Source organism: Haemaphysalis longicornis, unplaced genomic scaffold (genome assembly GCF_048455015.1).
Source record: "Haemaphysalis longicornis isolate Haplotype H1 unplaced genomic scaffold, Haemaphysalis longicornis Haplotype H1 scaffold_3, whole genome shotgun sequence".
Classification (NCBI taxonomy): domain Eukaryota; kingdom Metazoa; phylum Arthropoda; class Arachnida; order Ixodida; family Ixodidae; genus Haemaphysalis; species Haemaphysalis longicornis.
The window spans coordinates 5,618,302-5,634,232 of NW_027526335.1; the positions used below are offsets into that span (position 1 = coordinate 5,618,302).

The window sequence follows — 15,931 nt, forward strand, 5'->3', positions numbered from 1 at the left end:
CACAGACCAAGAAGTTACTCAGCACTCTGGCCTCTTCCATAGAACGTACTCCTGCCCGCACAAATCGCTACCGATTAACCAGGAAACATTACTCCGCATCCTGTGGGCATACACCTTCCCACACAACACCAGACTTCACCTCTTTGACGGGACACAACTCTCTCCAATGCGTTGCTTCTGTGGAGAGCCTGGGAACCTCATACACATAGTAGGCGGCTGCGACAAGTGTGCCGTAGATCCATCCAACCTTCACGTTTCCATAGAGAATTGGGAGACAGCCATGGCCAGCTGCGGCCTGGAAGATCAGTTGCTCTTGATGGAAACGGCTATCGATTCGGCCCCCTCGAATGAGGACGCCTCTCTTAAACATTGCCTCGACTGAATTAAACTTCATTTTCTCTCTCTCTGTCTCTACAAGTGATCATTACTGCTGCTTCTGACTTCACTTGGCTATCATCTTTCCTAGAGCCCAATCGCTGTCAACAGTCGCTGAAGAGCCACTAGCAAGTTCCTATCTCCGGTGGTTCTCTATCCAATGTCGTCCTATACCTGCCGTCCAATGAGTCTTTATAGCCATTCTTTCTTTCTAACAGCTCTGTTAGCAAATAAAAGATGAGCAGTAGGAAATTTTTCTAAATGCCACCTGCCACGCTTGGCAGTCGGCGCCACATACTCGTCACACTACCATAGAAAACATTTTGCGGGTACAGTTAAAGGAGCTCTTCAACACTTTAGATAAACTCGCCGCGGTGGCTCAGTGGCTAAGGCGTAGCGCTAATGAGCACACAGACCCGGTTTAGATTCCCGGTCGCGGCGGCCGCTTTTCTGATGGAAGCGAAAAGCGAAAACGGCCGTGTGTCCGAAATTTCGTCGCACGTAAAGATCCCCAGGTGGTGAAAATTAATCCGGAGCCCTCCACTAGGGCGCGCCTTGTCGTCGGCGTTGCGTCGGCGCATTAAACCCAACAGTAAATAAATAAATAAATAAACAAGCAAATAAATAAATAAATAATATAAATAAGTAAATAAGTAAATAAACAAATAAAAAGCAGTAAATAAATAAATAAACACTTTCGAAAACGCTTTCAATCTTCTTCGCATCTGGAAGCACTGCGAAAACTATAGCTATTGCCAGCACAGAGCAACAGTGCGTGATTTGCTCGTCGCTGCGGATACACCTTCCGTTTCTGCTTCGCTTTTGTGGCTTTTTTTGATGGGTATCAAATGCGTTCTATTCTGCAACTTAAGGAAAGCCGGCAAACAGCCGCTACACCGCTGTAATGACGTCATTCAGCGGTCGAAGAACGCGAAGACCGGGAAGGAGAGAAAAATATTTTGAGCAAGTTTCTATGTTATCTGACGAGGAGAGAACAGTAATTTTTGGCTGAGGCACATTGCGACCCCATAATATAATGCGTTGGTTGACTACTTTCTGCAAGCACTCAAGATTTAGACAAAAGTTGAAAAACGTGTTACAGGGTCACTTTAGTTTGGCGAAGACAAAATATTTGGACAAAGAAACCTTCACTATGAATTTGTTGTTATGCCGATTTGATAAGGAAACGACAAACGAGCACAAAATAGTAACAGAAAAAAACACGCCTGCTTTTTTTTTCTTCGAACCCGTTTGAACCGGTTCGAACGGGTTCGAACCGGTTCGAACCGGAACGGAATGGTGCTCTGGAACTGAACCCGAACCGAACCCGAAAGGCTTGAACCCGAACCCGAACCGAACCCGAAAAATATCCGGTTCGACACCCTGCTTGCTATGCTATCACCGAGCGCTTTCAAAGCCGGCTTCACTGCTTTACGCCGATGCATTGCTGGGAATGCGTTTTGTCGTGCGCCTTCAAGGCTGTCGAGGCGACGAAAAGAAGATTGGAATGCTGGTGGACGAAACGCAGAGAGGGGAATATTGCCTAGGACAGCTGCCACCCGTAACAGGAAAAAAAAGTATTTTGTGCCTAATAAGTTTTTCGTGCCTGCCCTAAGCAGCGCTAGTATTAAACTAAGAGTATAAAACATAGGTATATTAGTCCTTTTTGGTAAGATGACACGTCATCACCCCGCTACCAAGGGGAAACCAATGGCAATCATCATCATCATAATAATCATCATCATCATATAAGCAGTCTGATACCAATGTGTGATGTCCCTCGGTTAGTTTGTTGAATACCGCCTTATGACCTCATTTATTGCTATAGAGTGCTGTACACCGAATTTTCTTAAAGTCGGTTTCACTACCATAAAAAAGCGCATGGCTGAAAAAGCATTTTTGAGCAGCCCATGTATTTTGAAAGTTGGCTTCTTTACGAGAAACTAGTGCATTGCCAGAAGGACAGTTTTAAAAGGAAGTACAGAATGTCTTGTACGAAATATGAAGGCTGTAATGATTTTTATTAATCGCATTTCCCTATGCGGCGAAAGTTTCACACATCAAGCATTGCTCGAATGGACAAACGGGTTTTCTCGTTGCGTTCACATCAGAATGCTTAAGCATTTAAAATTAAAATTAAAATCAATTCAGGTAAGCGAAACTCCGCTGACATGGGCGTCCGGAAGGGGGAGCAAGAAAGGGCAACTGCCCCCCCCCCCACGCCCCCCCCCCCTAAAAATTCGGATATTTTTATGCACTACAAAAAAGCTGCACAGCTCTTGGTTGGCCCATAATTAAAATAACTTTGCCCTGAAGGACGGAAGAGAGGAGATAACGACATCGACGTTCTCTCCTTTGTCCCGTCTTTTAGCGCAAAGTTTTTTAAAATTATGTACGTGAACCAACTAGCCCGCAATCCACGCTACTCGAATGATTAGCACACTCAGGTCCTGCGTATCCGTATGGAACGTCCTTCAGGTCTGCGGTCAACATTGCACTTTAGACCAGGACTGACATTGCCGGTCATGTGACGACCGTGAAACAGACTGCCTGTGCTGGCTATTGAAGATAGCAAACAATTGGGAAAGGTTGACGTTTTTTTTTTGTTTTTTTCTAAACTCCAGATTTATGCAGTCTTGCCGCAAGAACTTCAGTTCTCGGACAAATTTTCGGCTATATCTAGCAAAAAATCTTCACAGTTACACTTAATAGTGAGAGTGTACCATCCTCCCGTGCCGTTTCATCACCTTGTACACCCTTTCCTTCTAAATTGCAAAATGTCGGCACCACCCAAGCCCCGAAACAAAACCTATAAATCAGCCCCTAAAAATGCTTGTACGCCTGTACTGCATTGAATGTCAGGGAGGCCAGTATAGTATCTTTATTGTGTGAGCTATTTCAACAGTCTTCATCACACATGTCATCTCGCAATTTGCCCAGAAAAACCCGAGGCGTCTGCAGCTGCTATTCAAGGAAGATTGACGGAGTGCAGTTGTATGTATGTGAACGTATTGTTCTGTGTGCTGGTGATCAGTTTGCGTGAGTCGAGAACCCTCACGCAGCGAGACTGGCCACTCTTTACAAAGTGACAGTAACTTTTCGCATTTTCTTTATTAACTTTATTTCTTGGTTCGGTAATAAAATCCAATGTATATTCTCCAACTCTGGTTCTGGTTCGCTGTTTGTAATTTTCGTAACCACAAATAGCGCCTTTTTTGGTATCCAACCGTACCCCCCCCCCCCAACCACACACACACACACACACACACCGCTAATGGATGCCCCCCCCCCCCCCCTTGCAAAAAGTTCTGCGGACGCCCTTGTCCGCTGATACAAAGAGGGAGAGAGCTATGATGTGTATTAGAGCTTGAACCATACCACGTGAGCGACGGAATTTTGCGGGGCTGAAATTTTGTAAAAGAAATTAAAAATGAAGTCTCATCAAAATATTTTGAAACAGAAACAGCGGCAAATATTGTTCAAATTTCTCGGTCATTTTACGTTTTAAAACTGCTTATACGGGTCCTCCTTCGATAAAATCGCGTTCGATGAAGCGGCGTTCGATAGGCTGCTTATATTGCGAAATCTAGAATTTCGGGGTAACCCCGGAGTTTGATACGTGTGTCGCCTGACAGCGTTGTCTTGCATGCCGGCGCTCTAGTTTACATTGCGATTATAAGCAACATAGCTACACTCGGCATAATCGTCATAACCAACCAGCCGATGCCCACTGCATAACGGAGGCCTCTCCCACACACATCCAGTCGTTCCCGTTCTGTGCGGTTCGAATCCCACGATTTGCCCAGAATTATTTCATTCTTCGCCAAGTTTTCTGTCTGCGCTCGGTTGCAGCATTTTTCCTGCGGGTGTTTCCTGTCCCTAAGCGTTGTGCGTACGATCCGTCTTTACATCGCACCATGTGCTTCGGTACACTAGAGCTTGGTATGTTAAAAAGAATAGCATCTAAAAATTAATAATAGATGCGCGGAAAACACTGTTAGGGCCTGCGCAACTTCAACAGCAACAACCACAAAAAGGCAAATAAGATAGGGCTCCTATTTTTGATGTCATGACCGTCAGAAAGCCCGTATTGTTGATGCCTTATACTAAATAATATTAGAGATCGCTTATGCTATACTAAAAAGAATAGCCAGAACAAGTAATTATAGGTGCCCTGTAACTTAAAAAAAGACAGTTCTCGTATTTGTGATGTCACGGCTACCAGAAATCCTGTAATGCCGGTACCATTTTCTAAATTACTTTTTGTATTTTTGAAGCCATTTGACTACAATGCAGGGGGCGGTTGGTACCTTTACGGAAAGCGAAAAAGAATAGTTGTCTAGGTCGGCGCCGTGAGTGTCGTGCCGAACGCGAACCTCGGAATTTGGACACACGGCCTCGACGTGAGCTGTTCGCCACAAGGAGGAAGCGTCGCGGGGACGGCCGTAATGATAAAGGAGAGCCGGCCGAGGACTGCAGACACCGCGAGTTCCTCCCGCGCGTACGAGTCTTTTGCAGTTGTGGACGTCGTTGCTTGCCTGGGAATGCCAACGTTATCGCGCAGCAGTGACGAGGCTTCGACAACGTTGGTTTTGAGCGCATCGAAAACCACAAGCTTTCTTGCCCCCCAAGGTCTCACGAGGTACTACATAAACCACCTTCGTACTCCTCTTCTTCGCCTTTTTACTTTCCTCCTCCTCCTCTTCCTTCGTCATCTCGTTTTCTCTGTCTCTCGGTTTGAATTCGTAATCCAGGCGTGCGTTGCTCATGCCGAGAAACGTGCGACATGACAGCAGCAGTTCTCAATTATGTTACCAAGCGTGTAACTACATGGAATTGAATGGAATATAATTAAAAAAGAAAAAAAAAAGTTCCTTCATCAGAAACATTGCCTGGCTAAACTATAAAAGCGAGAGTAATGCAAGCGCCAGTGGAGGATTCAAGCAAAAGCGGGGCGCCTATGGTGCGCCTTTTGGAGCAGTACTGCTAAGCCTACTGCACCTGTCACGTGCGCAACCCTCTCCTGTGCGCAACCTAATGTTCCGCCACAAAAAAAAAAAAAATGTCGCCCTGGATCAGTGGCGGTCCCAAAGGGGGGGGGGGGGGGGGGGGGGCGAAGGGGGCGGTCGCCCTTCCCAAAGAGGTCCCGAGTTTCTTATTTTTAGTTTTTTTTAAGCATTCCACTTGCGCGAAGTTAAATCCCAGCGGGTTGCACCGCATACGCGCACACGCCTCCATGGTTATCACCACCTCCGCAGAATTGGCGCAAGGAGGGAAGCGAATCTTAATTCGCCTGCCCCCCCCCCCCAAAAAAAAAAAATCGCCCCCCCCCCCCAAAACCGATCTCTGGGACCGCTACTGCCCTGGATCCACCTCTGGCGAGAGCAAGAAAACACTGCAGGATAAGTCCTGTGAAAAATTTAAGTATAGCAGAAAGACAACTGGTGCCTTCTCTTTGAAGCGGATGTTATACCTGTCTCTTCCTTCTTACAAAATATTACCTAGCCGCATCTACATAGTTGAACTCTGGGAATGGTTTGCACTCAATCCCGATTTTTGGAGCATTGCGGAAGGCAACTGCCGTGCCACCAGTCTCTAATTAGGAACCAAGCTTCGCGCGTGCCGAATGAACCAAGAACCCTCTCCGGCTGCGGTACCATTCCCGCCACCCTTGGATCAAGAAGGTAATGCTCGAGGATGTAGTCTGCAGCGGAAGGACGATTTCACGAGCCAGCAGAGAGTGCTCGTTGTTAATGGGCTGTGCGGCCGACAGAGGCAGGGGGCCGGAGATGGAAACGTTGTACAAAGCGCATGCAATGGAGCCTTCGGTGGCGGTCCGAGCGGGCGTGTCCCGATCGCCGTGACGCGGTGGACGCGCGGATCACGATCCGGCCCGCGAGAGAACACGGAAGACAAAGGGAAGAAGGCATCGAGCGGGAAACGTCACCGCCCACGCTGCCAGGGCTCCTCTCGCGGCGGTGGCAGAGGATGCGACGCGGACGTGTGCCGTTGCCAAGGCATCGGCTCGTTCTCCCGCCAAAGGCCCGCGTCGTGTCTGACCGCGTGTGTCAGAAGCTTGTCGCCGCCCTGCGGGACGCGTCTTGTTTACGACGCGTGCCTCGTTTTTATTTCGCCGCGCGCGCGTCTCCGTGTGGCTCGGTGCCGGCGACACGCGAGCTGTCGCTACGGGTTGCCGACGCTGTGGTCCGAAGAGGGGCGGCTCACCCCAACCGGTCTCGCCCGGAGGGAGGCAGCAACCAGGGCGGCGTGGTTCGTGCACGCCACAAGCGTGGGGAGGGTCCTCCGTGCTTCCTGCCCTTGCCCGAGTAGGTCGTCCTCGCCACTCGGCAAACTCGGCGTTCCCGCTCGCGTTCTAAAGATCGGCTATTTTTCATTATTTTAAACGGTGGCTTTTTCCCCATTTATATTGTTATCGGACATAGTCTGCAGCCGGGGCCTCCTGCGATCGCGGTTTTTCCTCAGGGGACGACATTTCAGAGAAGTCATGTCATGCGACATGTCATGCGGCTTGAGCTTAAATCACCAGAGCCGCAGTTACTGACGCCCGAAATCTAGTGGAAGGCGCGTTAATTTTTGTACCGTGCTCGTTCACGCCTCTTCGAGCATTCTCGAAATTGTGAAGTCTCCCGATAAACTCCGATTGATTACGCCGGGAAGCGCCACTCAAGGGCACTCTTGCGGGAGATTGGATAATCTTCTCCGCCTGGCCTTATCTGCAAACGGTTATTTACCGTACACAAACGCGGTGCTAATCAGACGGTGGACAGTGTCGTGGGCCCTGTGGCGCAGCTGCGTGCCGGACTATGCCACTCCCCCGAGGTGCGCTGAATGATGCCCGATTCGTGCGCCCACCGCCCGACGCGCGTATAGATTACCGTTAGCCGCTAACCGCATCACGGTCGTCATGCTGGTGACGTCCCCCGACAAGCCCAGCCGGCTGGCCGGACTCTCGGCTCTGCTGGTCCGTCGCCTGAGCCGGTGTCTGCCGACGGCAACGAGGCTGCCCTGCGACCGCTGTGGCAACGACGGCTCGCTCGGTAGCGGCCTCGGATGCGAATACTGCAGGCCCAGGAAGAAAGTGCAGTTCATCGTGGGCAAGTGAGTGATTGGAACGCATTCTTGGAGCGCATTCGCTTCCTCCTGCCGTGGCTTTCTAGTGCATGCTTCCGCATCATGCAGTGCTGCACCGGGAGTATTTGTGCTCGGATATGCAAAGGGAAGTAACTGTGCGATGTTGGGTATAACACTGCCTATAGGCGTAAAACCAACCGTTAGTTTCAGGGCTCTCGATGGATGTCTGAAAAGCCGAAGAAAGAGCACCGCATGTGCTTAAGATCCCACCGAACCACTCGTACAGGGTCTGACGAGCAGTGGAATTGGATGCGTGGAAGGAACAGGCCGGTTTAGAACGCGAGAAATACCGTGTTAAAAATAATGCTGGAACGTCTTCTTATTGAACGCTTTTTTTAGATCCCATCGCTCGCTACCACGGGGGGTTAAAGAAAATAGGTAAAAATATATAGTGACTGGACACGGTGTTTACTGAAATATTGCGCAATTAACACGTGGTGAGGTGGTTCGTAAGCTTTGTCGCGCACCGCCTCCTTTTGACGAGGTGCTAGAAATGTGCTTTAAGTGCCCAAGTTCTGCCCACGTGTTCGAATTAGTTGCTCGCAAAAAGAAGAGGAGTAAAAGAGAAAGGAAACAAAAGTGAAGGCTGGCTTGTTTGTTCGGGCACTGAGAAAATTGTGTAACTCAATACTACGACATGATTCCTTAGCGGAAATTTATTGCTAAACTTTTTAGTTTATAGGTGGTATTCATTGAAAAGTTTAGCTGTCAGTTTCTTCGCGTGGCAACACCAGAAACGGCCGCAGACATCAGTCAGTCAGTCAGTAAACTTTATTGATGGGAAAGGGGAGGAGGGAAGGGTAAGGTGGGGCTAGAGGAGTGAGTGGAGCCCTCTTTCCAGGGCCCCAGTTTCAGCTGCCCCGATCTTCGCTCTCCGGATCAGCTCTCGCCGTGTCCCGAGGGCGGAGTTGGCCAGGGCTGCCTCTCATGTCTCTAGTGTGTTGGGTTCGTGGGCGTTCTCCGGGGGCCATATAACGGGGCATCCCCAGGATGCGTGGAAGAGATTTGCCACCTCTCCACATTTTTTGCAGTGTTCGTTTGTGGAGGCCGCGGACATGGCGCGGCTTGTGCCACTGCGCCCGCGCGCAGAATAAGGAAAAAAAAAAAAAAAACACCGGCGTGCGTCGTTTGCTCCATTTCAACCCGATTCTCAACGGTGGTGTCAACAGAGATGTTTTTAATCGCACTCACAATGGACTCGAGGCATTACTTTGCGTTCGCTGGGGTAGAGTTTGGAACGTCGAACAGACATCATGTGCTTAGCACGGACAAGTACCGCCATCCCACGGAGCCCGACGTAACCAGTGACGGCACACTCACATGGTTGCCTGCATGCGTGCCTCGCCAGTGAATACAAGCCATAGTTTCAACGCACATGTTCGATTTGGGAACGAAGAGCGGAATCAGACAGCGTCCCCTGCCTTCCCCCCCCCCTTTCCTTAAATAAATAAGAGAAGTCCTCATAATATAACATCGTCCACACAAAAAATTGGCTCCAATCCACGCTGGGTAGGTGATTGGAAAGAAAAGCTTTCAACGACACTTACAACAATTGTCCATGTGGCGTCACTTGAATTCACACACGTGGCTCTACAAAGTGTGAAACCAAAGATTCTGCCAACCGTTACCTGGAATTCGCGGGGGCGGTGTCCCGAACGCAGCAGCGTCGGCCACGGCCGGGCTAGAGTGGCGGACGCCGCCGCTGTAGCCCGGCCGTGAGTCGGGAGAGAGAAATCGGAGAGGAGCGTCTTTCAAAGGGTGAGACAGCGGAACCTAGCCATCATGATGTGCTAGCTTCGGGATGCACCACTGCGCGACACAAGCGCAGACACCGAAGCAATTCCGCGTGTGAGCCTAATGATTCCTATTTATGCCGATTAAAACTAGTTAGTTTAGTAAGTTTGAGAATTGCGAGAAAGCTGAGGGAACTTTTATAATCGCTGTTTATCAGAACCAATTTCTCCTTTCACCTTTTGTAATACGTCTTAAAACACAACCGAATTGCTATTCACCAATTTAGAAAACGGAGTCCCATTCGTAGCAAGCAGTGCGCAAGAGGCAGCGTTTCTCTAGCTGCCAGATGTCTGCATGTGGTCTCTACATTTTGTTTCCTTCTCTTCAAAGTTCAAACCAATCCTTAACGTACTTTGCCGTACGACGACTTAATTTTGTCGGGTCCGGGTTACCCTGGAGGTGTTGTCGAACAAGTTAATCAAGCCGTGCCAAGGAAGCGCGCAATGTGCGCGAAGCTGCGCCATAACAGGCCCAAAACAACCGTCGCTAAAGCAGACGACAAAGCCGTACCGCCGACGCGCCCGCCGGCGAGCAGGCTCCTCCGCGCGGGGAACGCTGGGTAAATTCGCCTCGCCATATACAGTGTGCTCCGTGAGTAAAACCTTCTGCTCCCCCCCCCCACCCCCCCCCCCCCCCCCCCCCCCCCCACACCCGCCTCCGCCTCCGCCGCGTTGGAAATGTATTGTCCCGCACGCCGCGAAAGAACCGTTGGCTGGTATAGGTAGAATGGTTTGCTTTAAAACGGACCAGCGGAAAAAACGCGTGCTACTGCGGAATGCACTTTCCCGGCCTGGCTGTTGCGCCACGACCGAAATATATAGACGATCGTGCTGCGCGTCGTATCAAGGGCGCGGCTGCGATGTATTTATCTCCAAGGCCGCACCACGCGACAGCGCAATTACGACGGCCACCTCCGCGGGCCCTTCGTTTTGGGTGATGCGCCAGAAAAACATCCCACGTTGATCAGCCACACTGGGGACACGTGCTCAAGGTCGAAAATGACTCGCGTTTTCTGCGCTATCATCGGGTTCGGGGGACTTTTGGGACAGTTTAATGTGCAGGGGGAGGGGAGGGGGGAGAATACGCTGAAATGAGAAATTAGACCAGGCGAGCGGGGGTAACGACAGATGAGGAACAAGGAAGTACTCCGGGCAGATTGAGAAAACGAAGGTGAGAAATCGAACTCAGAGAACTCAGAAGGACTTCGTCCCGAGCTAAGGAACCGGACACCTCGTGTTTAGTGAAAGAAGTTGTAACACGTACATAAAACGTGTTACTGCCGGTCTGGAGCATAGAAAGAATATGGCAGACACTCTTAAGCGGGAATTGTCGAAGAAATACGCTTAAGTCACGCTGCTATGCACAGAGCTTTTTAAATGTCGGCTTCACTGCTGTACACGGGCGCATCGCTGGGAAGACGTTTTTCGGGCACCTCATGAGCAGTCTGATGCCGAAGCATGAAGACGTTAGAGTCTTTTAATAAATGCCTCCACAAGACTCCATGCATCTCCAAAATAACGCTGTACACTGAGGCCCTTTAAAGTCGTCTTCAGTGCTACACACAAGTGCTCGGCTGGGAAGGCATTTTTTCGGAGGCAATATTAGAAAATTTTTACCAAAATATGATGGCCCAAGGGCCCTTGCAATAAATACATACCGCCATATGTATCACTAAAAAAGACTGTATATTGAACTCTTTTAAAGTCGGCTTCACTGCATTACAGAAATGCATGGCTCAGAAAGCATTGTTTGCAGGGGCAATATAAGCGTTTTACACGAAAGCATGCAGGCCTTAGGAACGTTTATTAACAGCTTTGTTTGTGTGCGGCGAAGGTGTGGCGTGTCAGACTTTACAGGCGGACAGACGGGTTTCTTCGCTGAGTCCACATAGAAATTATTAAGTATTTTTTTAAGTGGCACTTGCCTTTTAACCATGACACCAATTAGGTTAGGCGCAAAATTATTTAGCGTATATCACATTGGGCTATTTAGCCTAGCCCGGTCAAGCAGACAACGTGCGAGAAAAAAGTGATAGACGCGGCAGTGTGTTTGTTGTCTTCTGTGTTTTCTCGCTCTTGTGCGGAGGAGGAGGAGGAGGAGGAAAACGTTTATTCAGAAAAAGGGAGAGGGGAGGGGGAGAGAAAGAGTTAGGAGCGGTGGGTGGCCATCCTATTCCGGTAGGCCGCGCAGAGTCGCCGCCGCCTTCGCCCGAGAGATCAGGGCTTCCTGGTCCTCGAGCTGGCAACTGCGCAACGCGCTCTCCCATCGCTCTACAGACGGGGGATCGGGTGGTTGGGGGTTCAGTGGGCACATCCAGACAAGGTGCAGGGTCGTGTTGGGAGTGTCGCAGCGTGAGCAGTTGGGTGCATAGCAGGTGGGGGAGATGCGGTGGAGGACGACGTGATTGTGGTATGTGTTAGTTTGAAGTCTTCGCCAGATGCGGGCGTCGGGAACGGAGAGCGAAGGGTGAGGAGGGGGATAAGTGCGTCGGGAGGCCCTGTAGTGGTACAGGATGTCGGTGTAGGTTTGTTGGAGAGGGGTCAGAGCAGAGGGACCATGGTCTAGGTTGGGGCGGCAGGCCTCGTCTGGGAGGGCCCGGGTAAGAAGATCGCGGGCCGTGGCGTGAGCCACTTCGTTCCCAGGGAGGGATGTGTGGCTCGGTGTCCACACGATGCGGGTTATCGGTAGAGTCCGGCGTTGGGACAGGATGTGGAGAGCCAGGGTGGAAACTCTGCCTTGAGCGTAGCGGCGGCAGGCAGCTTGAGAGTCCGTGAGCACCGTGACAGTTGGAGTCGTAGCGTGAGCGATGGCGAGGGCTATAGCGGCTTCTTCTGCCGTGCTCGTTGATGCTGTCTGCAGGCTGGAAGCAACGAGGGTGGTGGCGTCGGAGCGCACTACGGCAGCTACGTGTGCTCGTTGTCGGGGGTAGGGAGTGGCGTCGGTGTACAGGGCAGTTGAATCACTGCCGTACTTTCGAAGAAGGAGGCGGGTCCGATGCTGTCGTCGTCCAATGTTGTACGTGGGGTGCATATGGCGTGGGATGGGAAGCACCCGTATGTTCGCGCGTTGAGCAGTGGGTATTCGTTGGGGGGAATCAGGAGTCTGTTCTACATGTCGACCGAGCTTATGCAGCAGGTGTCGGCCCGTTGGGGTGAGCTGCAGACGTTGCAACTGGTTGTTTATGTGGGCCTCCATCAATTCTGTGAGAGTATTATGGAGACCGAGTTGCAGTAGCCGTTCGGTCGATGTGTACACGGGCAAGCCAAGCGCCGTCTTGTAGGATTTCCGAATTAGAATGTCAATTTTGGCCTGTTCTCGCGGTTTGAGGAGAAGGTATGGAGCTCCGTATGTGATCCGACTGGTTAGCATTGCTTGGAGAATGCGGCAGGTGTCGGCTTCTCGGAGACCGTGTCTTCTCGAACAGGTTCGTCGAATCAGGTGCGTTAGTTGTGACACAGTAGTTTGTAGTCTGGGGAGATATGCAGCTCCGGAGCCGTCGTGGTGGTAGTGAACCCCCAGAATGCGCAGGGTCTTGACAGTGGGGATCAGTTGGCTGCCGATGTATACTGTGGGGTCGGGTGTCGGGTTCGGTGGTCGTCCTCGGGTCCTGTTTCGGAGAACGAGGAGGGCAGATTTTGGTGGAGCACATGAGAGACCGCACGTTCGGAGGTAATGAGAGATGACGTCGACTGCTTGCTGTAAATTGTCTTGCTGGTAACCTGCGGAGCCTGTGTTGGTCCAGAGCGTGAGATCATCAGCATATAGAGCGTGATGTAGGTCAGGTATCTGTGCAAGTTGTTCCGGAAGGCCTAATAGGGAGATGTTGAATAGCAAAGGGGAGATTACTGATCCTTGGGGCGTTCCCCGGGCGGGGATGTAGAATTTCTCTGTCTTGTATTGTCCGAGGTGTAAGGTAGCCGTCCGGTTTGTAAGGAAGGCGCGGACAAAGTTGTAAGTTGCCTTTCCACATCCCGTGGTTTGGAGTTGTTGTAGGATGGCGATGTGGGTTACGTTGTCGAAAGCCCCTTGTATGTCGAGTGCTACGATGCAGCTTGGGTTCGTTTTGCTGAGGTGGTCAATGATTGTTTCTTTTAATTGTAGGTGTACGTCTTGAGCAGACAGATGTGCCCGGAAGCCGAACATGGTGTGGGGAAAGCGGCCAGTATCTTCTAGGAGTTCTGTAAGGCGTCTAGCGACCAAATGTTCGTATAATTTACCCACACATGAGGTTAAGGAAATGGGTCGTAGGTTGTCGAGCCCCAAGGACTTGTTTGGTTTTGGCAGTAAGGTAATATCAGCGTGTCGCCACTGCGAGGGTAGTGTTCCTTCTTTCCAGTGCCGGTTGAAGCAGTCAAGGAGGGAATCCAAGTGCTCGTCGTTCAGATTCCGAAGCAGCTTGTATGTAATTTGGTCGTGCCCCGGCGCCGAATTGCGTGTTAATCTTGCGAGTGCTTGTAAGAGTTCCTCGCGTGTGTATGGCTCGTCAAGGTTGGGGTTGGGAGCTCCTTGGTAATTAGGGTGGGAAGCAGACGATGGAGTTAGCAAGGAGCCAAAAAGCTTCTTTTGAAGAGAGGAAAGCAGCTGGTCCGGGGGTTGAGAGTGATTGTGAATGAGGCGGGTGATGTGTTGAGCAGTGTCGGTTTTGGATGGCGTATTGCCCAACAGGTGCCGAAATATATTCCATGCTTTCTTTGTTGTGAGGGATCCACTCAGTTGGTCGCAAAACGTCCGCCAGTTTTGGTTTTGGAGATGTTGGGCGTACGTGAGCGCCTCTTGTGTAAGTTTCGCGATGCGCCGTTTGAGTGAGCGGTTGTGCTTGTTGCGACGCCATCGATTCAGTAAGCCACGGCGGGCTTCCCACAGGTGGTCAAGGTGGGTATCGGCTGCTGGTAGATCCTGTGTGAGTATGATGTTCTTGGTGTAAGTCTGTTGTAGGTCGGCCAGTTGTTGACTCCATTCTTCAATGTCTTCCGTAGGTTGTATGGAGGGAAGGGGGGCTTTCCGGAGGGCCTCCCAATCGGTTAGTCGTGCCACTCCGGTGCGGTGGCGGGACGCATGATTGGAGACACATAGTGCAATTATGAAGTGGTCGCTTCCCAAGGTGTCCGGCTTCCGTTCCCAGTCTATTTGTGGGACATGTCGTGTAAACGTGAGATCGGGGATTGAATCTCGCGTTACGCTGTTTCCGAGCCGGGTAGCTTCGGTGAGGTCATTTTGCAGGATAAAATGGTAATTTTGCGTAGCATGAAGGAGGGCCGTTCCTTTCTTGGATGCGTGAGGATATCCCCACGTAACATGCGGCGCGTTAAAGTCCCCGAGGAGTATGCACTGATTGTTTCCGGTGAGTCGGGCCACTGTATGAAGTAGCTGTTCTATGGCCGTGAGAGGCTGGGTGGGGGGGCTGTACAGGTTCAGGATAAAGAGACTTTTTTCCCGCTTGTCGTGAGGGATGAGCTCGACCAAAACGTGATCGATAGGGGATGCCGTTGGTATCACTTGGGCCGGAAGGGTACGCTTGACAAATATTGCCGTGCGTTGGTGCGGTGGGTTGGTGTAGGTGTTGTAGTCGCGCAGCGTGGGTGATGGGGTGTCCGTTTCTTGAAGCGCCAGTACGTCCACGGGGCTGGTGGCTGTGTAGAGTTCAAGGGAGGCTTTCTTGCTTTTAAATGATCGACAGTTCCACTGGTATATAGTTAGAGGGTGTTGCACTGTGTGCCTACGGGTCATTTTGTCCTTTTTGTTTTTTGGCTTGGGGTGGGTGTTCGAGGAGGAGAGTTTGCTCCAGGGCGGAGAATCGTTCCGTGAGAAGACGGAGGGTTGCATCGGTCGCCTCCGTGATCATTTTAGTGAGGGACGCCGTGGATTTTTCTATATACTGCTCGACATATGGAACGATGTGAGCTGTGATTTGCGTGTTCACTATTTCTTCTACTTGGGCTCTCGTGAAGGGAATGGGAGCCTCGGTAGCCGACGGGGGTGGATGAGGTAGTGCAGCGCGTTCTGCTTCCAGTGCTTCCACTCGGCTGAGAAGCTTAGCGTTTTGTTCCTGCAGTTGTTTGATGAGATCGCGGAGTGGTTGTGGGACGGGGAGTGAGAGTGGGAGTGAGTGAGACGAGGTAGGGAGTGGGGGGAAATTGGGCGTGTCACGTTGGAGGGAGGAATGAGCGGTGGGAGAGCGCGCAGCTACAGCTGACCAGCTTACCTGGTTGTCGGCGAGAAGACGTGTCTTGTTGGTAGGCACGGTTGGCCGGAAGCGGCGCGGGCAGTCCTTGCCTGCTGTGGTGTGCGGTAGTGAGCAGAGTTTGCACGTTGGTTGGCACGCATGGTCCTTGGCTGGCGAGGACTGGCCACAGTCTGCACACTTGGAGTCCTCAGGTTGGGGACACACGTCCATGCGATGCCCAAGTTCACCACACACGCGGCAAACTTGCACACACCGGCGAAATGGTCGGCAACGGTGGAGGACGCTGCCCACCTTCACGTAGAAGGGCACGTGGTTACCTTGGAAAGTCAGAAGCACCGATCGAGTCTGACCCATGAATCGTGCGTGGATGAGGGCCGGCTCGTTTCCTAGAAGATAGTCGTGGAGGTTTGAGTCGGTAATGGTGGC

General features: G+C 51.2%; 1 protein-coding gene across 2 annotated transcripts in view; it reads left to right on the top strand.

Annotated features, from left to right (window-relative positions):
• Positions 1-15,931, top strand: part of LOC144173891 (proton channel OtopLc-like) — a gene marked incomplete at its 3' end in the record, with an annotated part of 91,802 nt that overhangs the window by 16,941 nt on the left and 58,930 nt on the right. Inside the window, 1 exon segment of one of the 2 annotated variants that reach the window (XM_077702203.1) lies at positions 6,457-7,494. Coding sequence (XP_077558329.1) covers positions 7,301-7,494 — 194 coding nt within the window. 2 annotated transcript variants of the gene reach the window in all.